The following is a 14,508-nucleotide window of genomic DNA, read 5'->3' as shown; positions in this document are numbered from 1 at the left end:
GTGAGAACTGATGCGTATAATCAGATTTAGCTAACAGCTAATTTACATCTGTCCCAGGGAAGATTTGAGGCCATGTAGATGTGAATCTCTGAGGCCCACAGGAAGTGATGCAACATTTGAGGTTTTGTGGAGAGCTGCTGCTGACACCATGGCCTCTGTTGCTATGGTTACTATGATCACTGTCTTACTCAGACTTTTCCTTTATCACACCTTTATAATCTATCTACTCTGTATGTCTGTCTGTGTTGTTGTCTGTCTGTCGATCTGTCTGTATGTCTGGCTGTCTGTCTCTTTCTCTCTCTCTCTCTCTCTCCCCCTCTCTCTCTCTCTCTCTTTGTCTGTGTTTTTGTCTGTCTGACTGTGTTTTGTCTGTCTGCCTGTCTGCCTGTCTGTCTGCCTGTCTGCCTGTCTACCTGTCTGTCTGTCACCTGACAGACTCTGCCAACCAACTGACCGACCAAACAACTGACCAATCTTCCAACCTACCTTACTTTACTTTACTGACTGACCTATCCACCAGTCTACCGACCAACCCACCAGATGACCCTGGTAACGATCCATCAGTATGATATCTATATCCTGTAAAGCATAGGGTTGAGTTATTCTGGTCATTTCTGGAAAACCTGAAAGATTGGGGAAATTTACTGAAACGTTTAACCCTGATAAAGTATCTCCTCCTGTCTGTGGTCAGGTCTGATGGTATCTATGATATATACAGTACTCTGTAAAGTCTCTCCTCCTGTCTGTGGTCAGGTCTGATGGTATCTATGATATATAGAGTACTCTGTAAAGTCTCTCCTCCTGTCTGTGGTCAGGTCTGATGGTGTGGACCAGTGTTGGTCTGGTAGTCATTGTGACAGTGTTAGGACTGGTCCTGCTCCTGTTCTCCAGACAGAGGAGAGGAACCAGGAGAACACCACCACCACCAGTCTCCTCCAACACACAACCTGACCCTACTGGAGAGGTGAGAGATACAAGGGTGTGTGTGTGTGTGTGTGTGTGTGTGTGTGTGTGTGTGTGTGTGTGTGTGTGTGTTTGTCCATAACAACTTGTAATGCAGAGGTGATAGACAGGGAGGTTGACTGTGTGTGATGGTAAACTAAACATCTTATGGTTGACTGTGTGAGTCTATAGCGTCCTCTAGTGGGATTGTGGTGTAACCTGCTAACATTCCATGAAGAAAAACAGTGGCAAGCAACACTGGTTGATGGTTGAGGGCCCTCCACTTCTTTTCATATCTGACCATGTAGTTGTTGTCATTGGTTCTCTATGCAGGTTGACTGTGTGTATGAGGAGATCAGAGAGGCAGACAGACAGACAGACACAATCCCTGTGGTCATCTCTTCAGTCTACTCTGCTGTCAACTCACCTACCAACTCTACAACCTACCCTGCTGGAAAAGACTCTACAACCTACCCTGCTGGCCAAGTCTCTACAAACCCATACTTGATTCCACACTGTGACATCTATGCTAACGCTAGCTTCCCCAAAGATTATATAAATCCAAGCTATTCTACTGCAGATCGCCCAGCTTCTCTCATCTACTCCAATGTGGATCTACCCAAAGATTCTAGAGTCTCTTCAAGCCCTCCAACAGCCAGTGGAACCCAGGATGATTCCATCTATTCTACAGCCCAGCTACCCAAAGATACTGTAGAATCTACAAGATACCCTGCTGTACACCTCTCTAAAGACACTCCAGAAGACGCCATCTACTCTACAGCCCAGCTACCCAAAATAATGTAGGACTATATAATCTATACAAGGGATGCGTCTATAATGACACTCTATTACCTATCCCCCATATGGCCCTGGTCAAAGGCAGTGCTCTATAGAGAACAAGGTGCCATTTGGGATGAAGGGAAGCTCCCTGTAGAGAGATGAAGGGTTGTCACCACATCTTGGAATGACATGGAAAAAGCCAATCCCTTTCATGTTTCATATTTTCCTTGACATATTGTATTCAAACAGCTCATGTGGTTTTACTGTATATAATGTATGTAAAATATGAACATCTGAGTTTAAAATCAATTTTATCTCCAGATTTTGTGAAAGTCAACCAACATTTTTGTAAATATTTGTGTAAATATGAACTATGTGTTTAGTCATATCATTTTGGCTTCATTTTGGCTGTTATAATAATGAAGACAGTAATACCATAATAGTCAGTTGTACCTTTGAGATTTACATACAGTGAGGGAAAAAAGTATTTGATCTCCTGCTGATTTTGTACGTTTGCCCACTGACAAAGACATGATCAGTCTATAAGTTTAATGGTAGGTTTATTTGAACAGTGAGAGACAGAATAACAACAAAAAAATCCAGAAAAACGGATGTAAAAAATGTTATAAATTGATTTGCATTTTAATGAGGGAAATAAGTATTTGACCCCTCTGCAAAACATGACTTAGTACTTGGTGGCAAAACCCTTGTTGGCAATCACAGAGGTCAGACGTTTCTTGTAGTTGGCCACCAGGTTTGCACACATCTCAGGAGGGATTTTGTTCCACTCCTCTTTGCAGATCTTCTCCAAGTCATTAAGGATTCGAGGCTGACGTTTGGCAACTCGAACTTTCAGCTCCCTCCACAGATTTTCTATGGGATTAAGGTCAGGAGACTGGCTAGGCCACTCCAGGACCTTAATGTGCTTCTTCTTGAGCCACTCCTTTGTTGCCTTGGCCGTGTGTTTTGGGTCATTGTCATGCTGGAATACCCATCCACGACCCATTTTCAATGCCCTGGCTGAGGGAAGGAGGTTCTCACCCAAGATTTGACGGTACATGGCCCCGTCCATCGTCCCTTTGATGCGGTGAAGTTGTCCTGTCCCCTTAGCAGAAAAACACCCCCAAAGCATAATGTTTCCACCTCCATGTTTGACGGTGGGGATGGTGTTCTTGGGGTCATAGGCAGCATTCCTCCTCCTCCAAACACGGTGAGTTGAGTTGATGCCAAAGACCTTGATTTTGGTCTCATCTGACCACAACACTTTCACCCAGTTCTCCTCTGAATCATTCAGATGTTCATTGGCAAACTTCAGACGGGCCTGTATATGTGCTTTCTTGAGCAGGGGGACCTTGCGGGCGCTGCAGGATTTCAGTCCTTCACGGCGTAGTGTGTTACCAATTGTTTTCTTGGTGACTATGGTCCCAGCTGCCTTGAGATCATTGACAAGCTCCTCCCGTGTAGTTCTGGGCTGATTCCTCACCGTTCTCATGATCATTGCAACTCCACGAGGTGAGATCTTGCATGGAGCCCCAGGCCGAGGGAGATTGACAGTTCTTTTGTGTTTCTTCCATTTGCGAATAATCGTACCAACTGTTGTCACCTTCTCACCAAGCTGCTTGGCGATGGTCTTGTAGCCCATTCCAGCCTTGTGTAGGTCTACAATCTTGTCCCTGACATCCTTGGAGAGCTCTTTGGTCTTGGCCATGGTGGAGAGTTTGGAATCTGATTGATTGATTGCTTCTGTGGACAGGTGTCTTTTATACAGGTAACAAACTGAGATTAGGAGCACTCCCTTTAAGAGTGTGCTCCTAATCTCAGCTCGTAACCTGTATAAAAGACACCTGGGAGCCAGAAATCTTTCTGATTGACAGGGGGTCAAATACTTATTTCCCTCATTAAAATGCAAATCAATTGATAACATTTTTGACATGCGTTTTTCTGGATTTTTTTGTTGTTATTCTGTCTCTCACTGTTCAAATATACCTAACATTAAAATTATAGACTGATCATTACTTTGTCAGTGGGCAAACTTACAAAATCAGCAGGGGATCAAATACTTTTTTCCCTCACTGTAGTACTGAACCGTTTTTCATGTTTTAGTATGCAAAAAGTACCGAAGTTTCGGTATACCGTGCAACACTAGTACAGTGATCAATGATCTGTCAGTGGTGCAGAGAAAACCAACACACTCTCACCCCACACTCTCACCCTCTGGGACTTTCTACAGGGAATTTGACCCACACAAACCACTATACTGCTCTGCCATTGGTCAAGACAGGTGTCCGTCATCCTCTACACTCTGAATACTGCTCTGCTATTGGTCAGAACAGGTGTCTGTCATCCCTATCACTCCCCAGTCAGCCTCTCACCGTCAGGTTCGGAGTCAGAGTCGACGAGGGGCGGGATACGGATGAGGATCTGTCTGCGGTCTCTCTGGACGACCAGCTGGAGTTTCCCTCTAGACTTCTCAATGAGCTTCCCTGCATCGTTCAGAGACATGTTCTCTGTTACTGTCCCGTTGATCTGAAGAGAGGGAGGAGATCGGGAGCAGAGGAGAGAGAAGAGTGAGGAGAGGAGAGAGAGGAGAGAAGAGAGAGAGGAGAGGGGAGAGAGAAGAGAGAGAAGAGAAAGGAGAGAAGAGAGAGAGAGGAGAGGAGAGGAGAGGAGAGGAGAGGAGAGGAGAGGAGAGGAGAGGAGAGGAGAGGAGAGGAGAGGAGAGGAGAGGAGAGGAGAGGAGAGGAGAGGAGAGGGAGGAGAGAGAGAAGAGAGAGTGAGGAGAGAAGAGAGAGAGAGGAGAGAGAAGAGAAGAGAGAGAAGAGAAGAGAGAGAGAGAGGAGAGGAGATAAGAGAGAGGAGAGGAGAGTGAGAGAGGAGAGAGGAGAGAGAGAGAGGAGAGAGGAGAGAGAGAGAGGAGAGTGAGGAGAGAGAGAGAGAGAGAGGAGAGAGAGGAGAGATGGGAGAGAGAAGAGAGAGGAGATAGGAGAGAGAGAGGAGAGGATAGGAGAGAGAGGAGATAGGAGAGAGAGAGGATAGGAGAGAGAGGAGAGAGGAGAGAGGAGAGGAGAGGAGAGAGAGAGAGAAGAGAGAGGAGAGAGAGAGGAGAGAGAGGAGAAAGGGGAGAGAGAAGAGAGAATAGAGTGGAGAGAGGAGAGAAGAGAGAGAGAGGAGAGGATAGGAGAGAGAGGAGAGAGAAGAGAGAGAGAGGAGAGGGGAGGGTAGGAGAGAGAGGAGAGAGAGGAGAGAGAAGAGAGAGAAGAGAGAGGAGAGAAGAGAGCGAGAGGAGAGAGAGAGAAGAGAGAGGAGAGAGAGGAGAGAGGAGAGGAGAGGAGAGTGAGGAGAGAGGAGAGAAGAGGAGAGAGAGGAGAGTGAGGAGAGAGGAGAGAGAGAGAGAGGAGAGAGAGGAGAGAGAAGAGACAGGAGAGAGAGAGAGCGAGAGAGAGAGGAGAGAGAGGAGAGAAAGGAGAGGAGAGAAACAGAGAGAGAGAGAAAGTACAGTGTAAATTAGTGTAGTAGTGACTTGACAGTTTGGGTGTGAGATGGAGAGAGAAATGAGGAAAGCCATTAACATGTTCCTATTTGGCAGCGTTCTATACAGTCATGCCTATGATGACCAATTACATTGAAATTGAGAGTGACAGTGTGTGTGTGTGTGTGTTTGTGTGATGTGTGACAAGATATGTGAGTGTGAGAAAGAGATTCATTGTGTGTGTGTGTGTCTGTAAACCTTTAGAATGATGTCTCCCTCCTGTAAGTTTCCGTCCTTGGTAGCCAGTCCTGTACTGGTCATCTCCTTGATGAAGATCTGACTGCCCAGACGCAGACCGTACTCTACACACACACACGCACACGGCACACGCACACAGTTAGTGACTAGCTGCAGCAACCAGAGAACTATCCTGACCTTAAAACCACCTTAACCTCTGACCTTTACAAAATGACCCTTACAAAATGTAAGCAGTAAACGTGCTCCCCCTTCCTTTATACATCATCCCTTCTTAAGGGCGAACAATTATCGTAAAGTAACTGACCTTATTAGGGTTAGTTACTGTAGTAGACTATGTCTGGTACCTTCGTTGGGTCTGTTCTTGACCAGCAGGACATTAACAGGTTTCTCCAGGGGCTCCAGGTCTCTTAGTCCCCCTCCTCCTCCTCCTCCTCCTCCTCCTCCTCCTCCTCCTCCTCCTCGTGGCAGGTCCGGGGAGGTCGAGGAGGGCGGCTCCTGGAGTTGGTCTCTACTCGTACTCTTCACCATCCTCCCTCCGGTACCTCCTACATCCCCGTACCTCCCCCCTCCCCGCTCGTAGCTGTCACCTCGGCCGTAGCTCCTCCCACCTGGACTCCCTCCTCCCCCTCCTCCTCTCTCCCGGTCCGTGCTCCTCCCCCGGCTGCCTTCCTGTGGAATCCGCAGCCTCTCGGGACTGGGCGGCTCCCGGTCCAAGGCCCGCCCCTTGCTGTTGTCGCGGCGATGCTCAGGGCTCGGCGATGCCCTCTCCTGGCTCCTCCCCCGGCTCCTCCCCCGATTACCACGGCCACCGTAGTCGGGGTCCAGGTAGTTCTTGTTGTCGGGGGTGAGGTCACGAGGCTCGTGGGTGTAACCGGGCCCACCGTTGCCGCGCTGCCAGCCCCCGTCGCTCTGGTTGTCATCGGCGTCGTAGTAACGGGTGGTGCCGAAGTCTCGACTCTCACCGCCGGGGGAGGGGGGGTGCTTCAGGGAGTGGAGAGCCACCTTCCGAGGTCTCTTCACCGTCTGAGGGGAAACACACACAGAGAGACATACAGGGTCAACCATTACACACTGTATTGCTATGCAGAGAGCTCAGGCCTAAAACCTACACTGCAGCTTTATATATATATTTTTTATATATTTTTGTTTTACCCCTTTTTCTCCCCAATTTCATGATATCCAATTAGTATTTACAGTCTTGTCCCATCGCTGCAACGCCCGTACGGACTCGAGAGAGTCGAAGGTCGAGAGCCATGCGTCCTCCGAAACACAACCCTGCAAAGCCGCACTGCTCCTTGACACACTGCTCGCTTAACCCGGAAGCCAGCCGCACCAATGTGTCAGCCTGCATGCGCCTGGCCCACCACAAGGAGTTGCTAGAGCGCGATGGGACAAGGACATCCCGGCCGGCCAAACCCTCCCCTAACCCGGACGACGCTGGGCCAACTGTGTGCCGCCTCATGGGTCTCCCGGTCGCGGCCGGCTGCGACACAGCCCGGGATCGAACCTGGATCTGTAGTGACGCCTCAAGCAGTGCAGTGCCTTAGACCGCTGCGCCACTCGGGAGGCCACACTGCAGCATTTTGATGGAAAGGATCGCATTAGATAACACGTGCAACAAAACACCCAAGAGACCACACACACACACACACACACAGAGCCGGGAGCAAGAGTGGAGCAGTAGGGTTATTTTTGGCTGTGCAGTATTAAAGGTGGGACAGTGTGAAACAGCTCAGTGGACTGACAGTGTGAAACAGCTCAGCGGACTGACAGTGTAAAACAGCTCAGTGGACTGACAGTGTGAAAGAGCTCAGCTGACTGACACTGTGAAACAGCTCAGTGGACTGACAGTGTGAAACAGCTCAGCGGACTGACACTGTGAAACAGCTCAGTGGACTGACACTGTGAAACAGCTCAGTGGACTGACACTGTGAAACAGCTCAGTGGACTGACACTGTGAAACAGCTCTGCGGACTGACACTGTGAAACAGCTCAGCGGACTGACAGTGTGAAACAGCTCAGTGGACTGACAGTGTGAAACAGCTCAGTGGACCGACACTGTGAAACAGCTCAGAAGGCAGTACAGTGGCTGCAAGTGATTCACTGTCACAATGTTACAATGTCCCCCGTCTGTCAGTCTGTCAGTGGCTAAGCTAGCAGCTACACCAGGATGAATGTCAAGGCTATGTCATCCCTGTGTTCATATTTTGAATATACTGTCAATGTCCTTATGGCCTAACATATTATATAATATATTGTACTCTCCATCTTGGCTACCTTCCTACATTTCAACTAGCTACTAACTACAGCAACACTGTGCACAGTGATACTCACCACCTTGGCGGTCTTCCCACATTTGCGTAGCTGCTGCACAGCGAAGGAATGAGGCACGTTGTCCATGAGGATGGAGTTGACCTGGATCACACGATCTTTCTCACTGGAGGAGAACACAACATACCGTTAACATAGAACAACAAGACACACATGAAAGAGTACATTAGAACATGATCAACCCTGGCTGCATTTCTATAAGCAAAAGTAGCTTCCTCTCCTCGTCTCTTTTTATTCGTCTGCGTAGATGAAAGCCCTTTCCCAGACGATGTCAAACATATTGCTTTGTTTTCACCTAGCCTGTGTATTTTTTTTTGATCAGTGCAGGTGAAAGACAAGAGACCAGCATGCAACTTCAGACTACTGAGATGCGATCCGATGGCTTCCGGTACCGGCAACCACCATGACGGTATCCCCTTAACTGACTTCCTGACATATTGGGCAAAAAACCCATTAATTAACAACAGCATTCAAGTTTTCAAAAACTCAGTGAGGTCTGGTTAGTCGATGACGTAAGAGGAAGTGGTTTTAGCGTACAACAGGAGTCCGTCAGCTGGTCCTCCCTGTAGGACGTCTGACACGATGATTGACATCTCTCCGTTCTCCACGTTGGGGTTGTCCCGACCCCCCGACACGGCAATACCAAACCCCATCTTGGAGTCCTACAGGAGGGAGGGAGGAGAGAGATGGAGACAGAGAGAGAGAGAGAGACAGAGAGAGAGAGATAGAGATGGAGACAGAGAGAGAGAGAGAGAGAGAGAGAGAGAGAGAGAGAGAGAGAGAGAGAACCAGTGAAGAACAAACACCATTGTAAATACAACCCATATTTATGTTTATTTATTTTCCCATTTGTACTTTAACTATTTGCACATTGTTACAACACTGTATATATACATAATATGACATTTGAAATGTCTTTATTCTTTTGTAACTTCTGAGTGTAATGTTTACTGTTAATATTTATTGTTTATTTCACTTTTGTTTACTATCTACTTCACTTGCTTTGGCAATGTTAACATACGTTTCCCATGCCAATAAATAGAGAGAGAGAGAGAGAGAGAGAGAGAGAGAGAGAGAGAGAGAGAGAGAGAGAGAGAGAGAGAGTTTAGTTGGGGGTTGGGCAAGTAAAAAGATAAAGCATTGAAATGGGGTAGGGGTGTATGGGATTGGAAGGTCAGACAAACAAATAGACTAAAATAGGTTGAAACAGATAGACAGACAGGTAGCCAGGTAGAGAGAGGTAGCACTGGATGGGTTCATGGGTTGACTACAACCACATAGATGGGATGAGAATGATTGGTGGGAGGGGGGAGCAGATGGCTTGAGTTTCCAATGTGCCTCTAATACTCTCTCCCAACTCACACATATAGGAGAAGAGAGGAGGGAAAGAGGGGGAGTGAGGAGGTAGAGAGAGGCAGGGAGAGCTGTGCAAGAGGGGTAAAAATCCATCACAAACACTCTCTCCCTCTCACTCTCTCTCTCGCTCTGTCCCACTTACACTCTTGCCAGATTACAGTCACGTCCAAGTAGTTGACATGACAAATCGCCCAGAAGACTGAGAGGGATAGAGAGACAGAGACAGAGAGAGAGAGAGGGACAGAGAAAGAGAGAGAGAGATGGGACAGAAAAAGAGTGAGAAAGAAAGATAGAGAGAGAAAGAGAAAGCGATGAAAGATAAAAGACCTTGGAGCTCCTGGCTATCCAAAGGGAAACAAGACATCTCCTGTCTATCTGAATGAAGATTCATAGTAGGAGGAATAACACACAACTTAACACCACTTACCTCCTGTGTGAAACAGACTGATGGATGCATGTCTGGGAGAGAGAGACTAATAATTCAATTGTCTCTGTGTGTTTCTTTCTATCCCTCTTGCACTTTGTCTCTTGCATGTTCGTGTGTGTGTGTGTGTGTGCATGTTCATGTGTGTGTGTGTGTGTGTGTGTGTGTGTGTGTGTGTGTGTGTGTGTGTGCATGTTCATGTGTGTTTGTGTGTATGTGTGTACATGCATGTGTGTATGTGTGTGAGTTCCTCCTCTCCTCCCGGTGTGAATACTGAGAGCCAGGGCTAGCCTAGTGAATAGTGATGCATCAGTGTGATAAGCAGGTAACAGAGTCAAAAATCACTAACAGAACCTCTCTCAGTCCTAACCTCTTCCTGTTGTTAGCCCTGTTTCACAGCTCTGTGTGACATCACAACCTCCCATCACTGTGTTTATAGTTGATCTGATGACATAGATTTTTGAATCCCAAATGGCACCCCATTACCTGCATACAGTGCATTCAGAAAGTATTCAGACCCCTTGACTTTTTCCACATTTTGTTTCGTTAGAGCCTTATTCTAAAATTGATTAAATCATCAATCTACACACAATACCCCATAATGACAAAGCAAAAACAGGTTTTTAGAAATGTTTGCAAATGTATAAAAAATAAAAAACGGAAATTTCACATTTACATAAGTATTCAGACCCTTTGCTATGAGACTCGAAATTGTTTCATCCTTGAGATGTTTCTACAACTTGATTGGAGTCCACCTGCGGAAAATAAAATTGATTGGACATGATTTGGAAAGGCACACACCTCTCTATATAAGGTCCCACAGTTGACAGTGCATGTCAGAGCAAAAACCAAGCCATGAGGTCGAAGGAATTGTCCGTAGAGCTCCGAGACAGGATTATGTCAAGGCACAGATCTGGGGAAGGGTACCAAAAAATGTCTGAGCATGGAAGGTCCCCAAGAACACAGTGGCCTCCATCATTCTTAAATGGAAGAAGTTTGTAACCACCACGACCCTTCCTAGAGTTGGCTGCCTGGCCAAACTGAGCAATCGGGGACAAGGGCCTTGGTCAGGGAGGTGACCAAGAACCCGATGGTCACTCTGAAAGAGCTCCAGAGGTCCTCTGTGGAGATGGGAGAACCTTCCAGAACGACAACCATCTCTGCAGCACTCCACCAATCAGGCCTTTATGGTAGTGGCCACTCCTAACTAAAAAGGCACATGACAGCCCACTTGGTGTTTGCCAAAAGGCACCAAAAGGACTCTCAGACCATGAGAAACAAGATTCTTTGGTCTGATGAAACCAAGATTGAACTCTTTTGCCTGAATGCCAAGTGTCACGTCTGGAGAAAACCTGGCACCATCCCTACGGTGAAGCATGGTGGTGGTAGCATCATGCTGTGGGGATGTTTTTCAGCGGCAAGGACTGGGAGACTAGTCAGGATCGAGGGAAAGATGAACAGAGCAAAGTACAGAGAGATCCTTGATGAAAACCTGCTCCAGAGTGCTCAGGACCTCAGACTGGGGTGAATGTTCACCTTCCAACAGGACAATGACCCTAAGAACAAAGCCAAAACAACGCAGGAGTGGCTTTGGGACAAGTCTCTGAATGTCCTTGAGTGGCCCAGCCAGAGCCCGGACTTGAACCCGATCGAACATCTCTGGAGAGACCTGAAAATAGCTGTGCATCGACCCTCCCCATCCAACCTGACAGAGCTTGAGAGGATCTGCAGAGAAGAATGGGAGAAACTCCCCAAATACAGGTGTGCCAAGCTTGTAGCGTCATACCCAAGAAGACTTGAGGCTGTAATTGCTGCCAAAGGTGCTTCAACAAAGTACTGAGTAAAGGGTCTGAATACTTACGTAAATGTGATATTTCCGTTTTTTATTTGTAACACATTAGCAAACATTTCTAAAAACCTGTTTTTGCTTTGTCACTATGGGGTATTGTGTGAGATTGATGAGGGGAAAAAACGATTTAATCAATTTTAGAATAAGGCTGTAACGTAACAAAATGTGGAAAAAGTCAAGGGGTCTGAATACTTTCTGAATGCACTGTATGGCTCCCTATTACCAGTATATACTGTAGGAAATAGGGAGTCATTTGGGCTGCAGCCTGTGTTTATAGCTGACCTTATAAGGTTGATATAACGTTCATGCTATCTGATACTGTCAGTGACCACAGAGACATCCTCTACCCCATGCCTGTCTGCCTATATTTTTCATAGCTGTCTATTTACCATCACAAACCAATGCTGGCATTAAGATTGCACTGAATGAGCTGTATAAGGCCATAAGTCAACAGGAAAACACTCATCCAGATGCAGCGCTCCTAGTGGCCGGGGACTTTAATGCAGGGAAACTTAAATCCGTTCTACCTAATTTCTACCAGCATGTTAAATGTGCAACCAGAGGAAAAAAAACTCTAGACCACCTTTACTCCACACACAGAGATGCATACAAAGCTCTCCCTCGCCCTCCATTTGGCAAATCTGACCATATCTCTATCCTCCTGATTCCTGCTTATAAGCAAAAACTAAAGCAGAAAGCACCAGTGACTCGGTTAATAAAAAAGTGGTCAGATGACGCAGATGCTAAGCTACAGGACTGTTTTGCTAGCACAGACTGGAACATGTTCCGGGATTCTTCAGATAGCATTGAGGAGTACACCACATCAGTCACTGGCTTCATCAATAAGTGCATCGATGATGTCGTCCCCACAGTGACCGTACGTACATACCCCAACCAGAAGCCATGGATTACAGGAAACATCCGCACTGAGCTAAAGGGTAGAGCTGCCGCTTTCATGGAGCGGGACTCTAACCCGGACGCTTATAAGAAATCCTGCTATGCCCTCCGACGAACCATCAAACAGGCAAAGAGTCAATACAGGACTAAGATTGAATCGTACTACACTGGCTCTGACGAGATCCACAGATGATGCAATCTCTATTGCACTCCACACTGCCCTTTCCCACCTGGACAAGAGGAACACCTACGTGAGAATGCTATTCATTGACTACAGCTCAGCATTCAACGCCATAGTGCCCTCAAAGCTCATCACTAAGCTAAGGATCCTGGGACTAAACACCTCCCTCTGCAACTGGATCCTGGACTTCCTGACGGGCCGCCCCCAGGTGGTAAGGGTACTCCCTGTACTCCCTGTTCACCCATGACTGCATGGCCAGGCACGACTCCAACACCATCATTAAGTTTGCCGACGACACAACAGTGGTAGGCCTGATCACCGACAACGATGAGACAGCCTATAGGGAGGAGGTCAGAGACCTGGCCGTGTGGTGCCAGGATAACAACCTCTCCCTCAACGTGACCAAGTCAAAGGAGATGATTGTGGACTACAGGAAAAAAAAAGAGGACTGAGCACGCCCCCATTCTCATCGACGGAGCTGTAGTGGAACAGGTTGAGAGCTTCAAGTTCCTTGGTGTCCACATCACCAACGAACTATCATGGTCCAAACACACCAAGACAGTCGTGAAGAGGGCACGACAAAGCCTATTCCCCCTCAGGAGACTGAAAAGATTTGGCATGGGTCCTCAGATCCTCAAAAAATTCTACAGCTGCACCATCGAGAGCATCCTGACTGGTTGCATCACCGCCTGGTATGGCAACTGCTTGGCCTCCGACCGCAAGGCACTACAGAGGGTAGTGCGTACGGCCCAGTACATCACTGGGGCCAAGCTTCCTGCCATCCAGGACCTCTATACCAGACGGTGTCAGAGGAAGGCCCTCAAAATTGTCTCAGACTCCAGCCACCCTAGTCATAGACTGTTCTCTCTGCTACCGCACCGCAAGCGGTACCGGAGTGCCAAGTCTAGGTCCAAAATACTTCTCAACAGCTTCTACCCCCAAGCCATAAGACTCCTGAAGAGCTAATCATGGCTACCCGGACTATTTGCACTGCCCCCCCCACCCCATCCTTTTACGCTGCTGCTACTCTGTTAATTATTTATGCATAGTCACTTTAACTCTACCCACATGTACATATTACTTCAACTACCTCAACTAGCCGGTGCCCCCGCACATTGACTCTGCACCGGTACCCCCCTGTATATATACCCTCCCTACTGTTATTTTATTTTACTTCTGCTCTTTTTTTCTCAACCCGTACTTTTTTTGTTAAAAAATAAATGCACTGTTGGTTAAGGGCTGTAATTTCACTGTAATGTCTGAACCTGTTGTATTCGGCGCATGTGGCCAATAAAATTTGATTTGATTTGATTTGATTTGTCTGCCTGTCTGTCTGTCTGCCTGTCTGCCTGTCTGTCTGCCTGTCTGCCTGTCTGTCTGTCTGTCTGTCTGGAGGCATGAGAGATAAACTGGGTTTGGTCACAGGGCTTCAGTAAACTACTGTTGTGTAGCTCAGTGAGTTCACAGACAAACACACGTAAGGACGGACGGATACACCTTATCTGGTGAGAGCTAACACACACCGGCTGATGGCAAGGGACCCACTACACACACACTCTGACCCTTCACTGGGAAGAGACCATAGGAGAGACTCCAGGGCAAATACACATAAAGGGTAAAGGTCAAAGGTCAACTCACCCTCTGTAGGTTCACAGTGTACTGCTCCCAAACAGTCTCCTCCATTCCTGAGCTCTGTGGACAGAAACAGAGAATACACAGGGTTAGTGAACACTACTTTAACACACAGGGTTAGTGAACGCTACTTTAACACACAGGGTTAGTGAACGCTACTTTAACACACAGGGTTAGTGAACGCTACTTTAACACACAGGGTTAGTGAACGCTACTTTAACACACAGGGTTAGTGAACGCTACTTTAACACACAGGGTTAGTGAACGCTACTTTAACACACAGGGTTAGTGAACGCTACTTTAACACACAGGATACATGACATGAGTTACTGAACATCATCTTAACACAGGGCACATGAAGGAAGGGCTAAAGCAACACTGAACTGCTG

General features: G+C 47.3%; 1 protein-coding gene across 2 annotated transcripts in view; it reads right to left on the bottom strand.

The window, feature by feature from the left end:
- Positions 1-3,722: 3,722 nt before the first annotated feature.
- Positions 3,723-14,508, bottom strand: part of LOC311118205 (tight junction protein 2-like) — a 35,167-nt gene continuing 24,381 nt past the window's right edge. For both annotated transcript variants that reach the window (XM_084193052.1, XM_084193051.1), the window contains exons 2-7: positions 14,126-14,179; positions 8,318-8,442; positions 7,784-7,886; positions 5,794-6,472; positions 5,450-5,553; positions 3,723-4,248 (exon numbers count right to left, since the gene is read on the bottom strand). In XM_084193052.1, coding sequence (XP_084049178.1) covers positions 4,072-4,248; positions 5,450-5,553; positions 5,794-6,472; positions 7,784-7,886; positions 8,318-8,442; positions 14,126-14,170 — 1,233 coding nt within the window. In that variant the 5' untranslated portion in view covers positions 14,171-14,179 and the 3' untranslated portion in view covers positions 3,723-4,071. The remainder of the gene's footprint in view (positions 4,249-5,449; positions 5,554-5,793; positions 6,473-7,783; positions 7,887-8,317; positions 8,443-14,125; positions 14,180-14,508) is intronic.

The sequence above is a fragment of the Coregonus lavaretus genome (genome assembly GCF_964263955.1).
Source record: "Coregonus lavaretus genome assembly, contig: HAP1_SCAFFOLD_1609, whole genome shotgun sequence".
NCBI classification, from domain to species: Eukaryota; Metazoa; Chordata; class Actinopteri; order Salmoniformes; family Salmonidae; genus Coregonus; species Coregonus lavaretus.
This window is presented reverse-complemented; position numbering and strand designations above follow the sequence as displayed.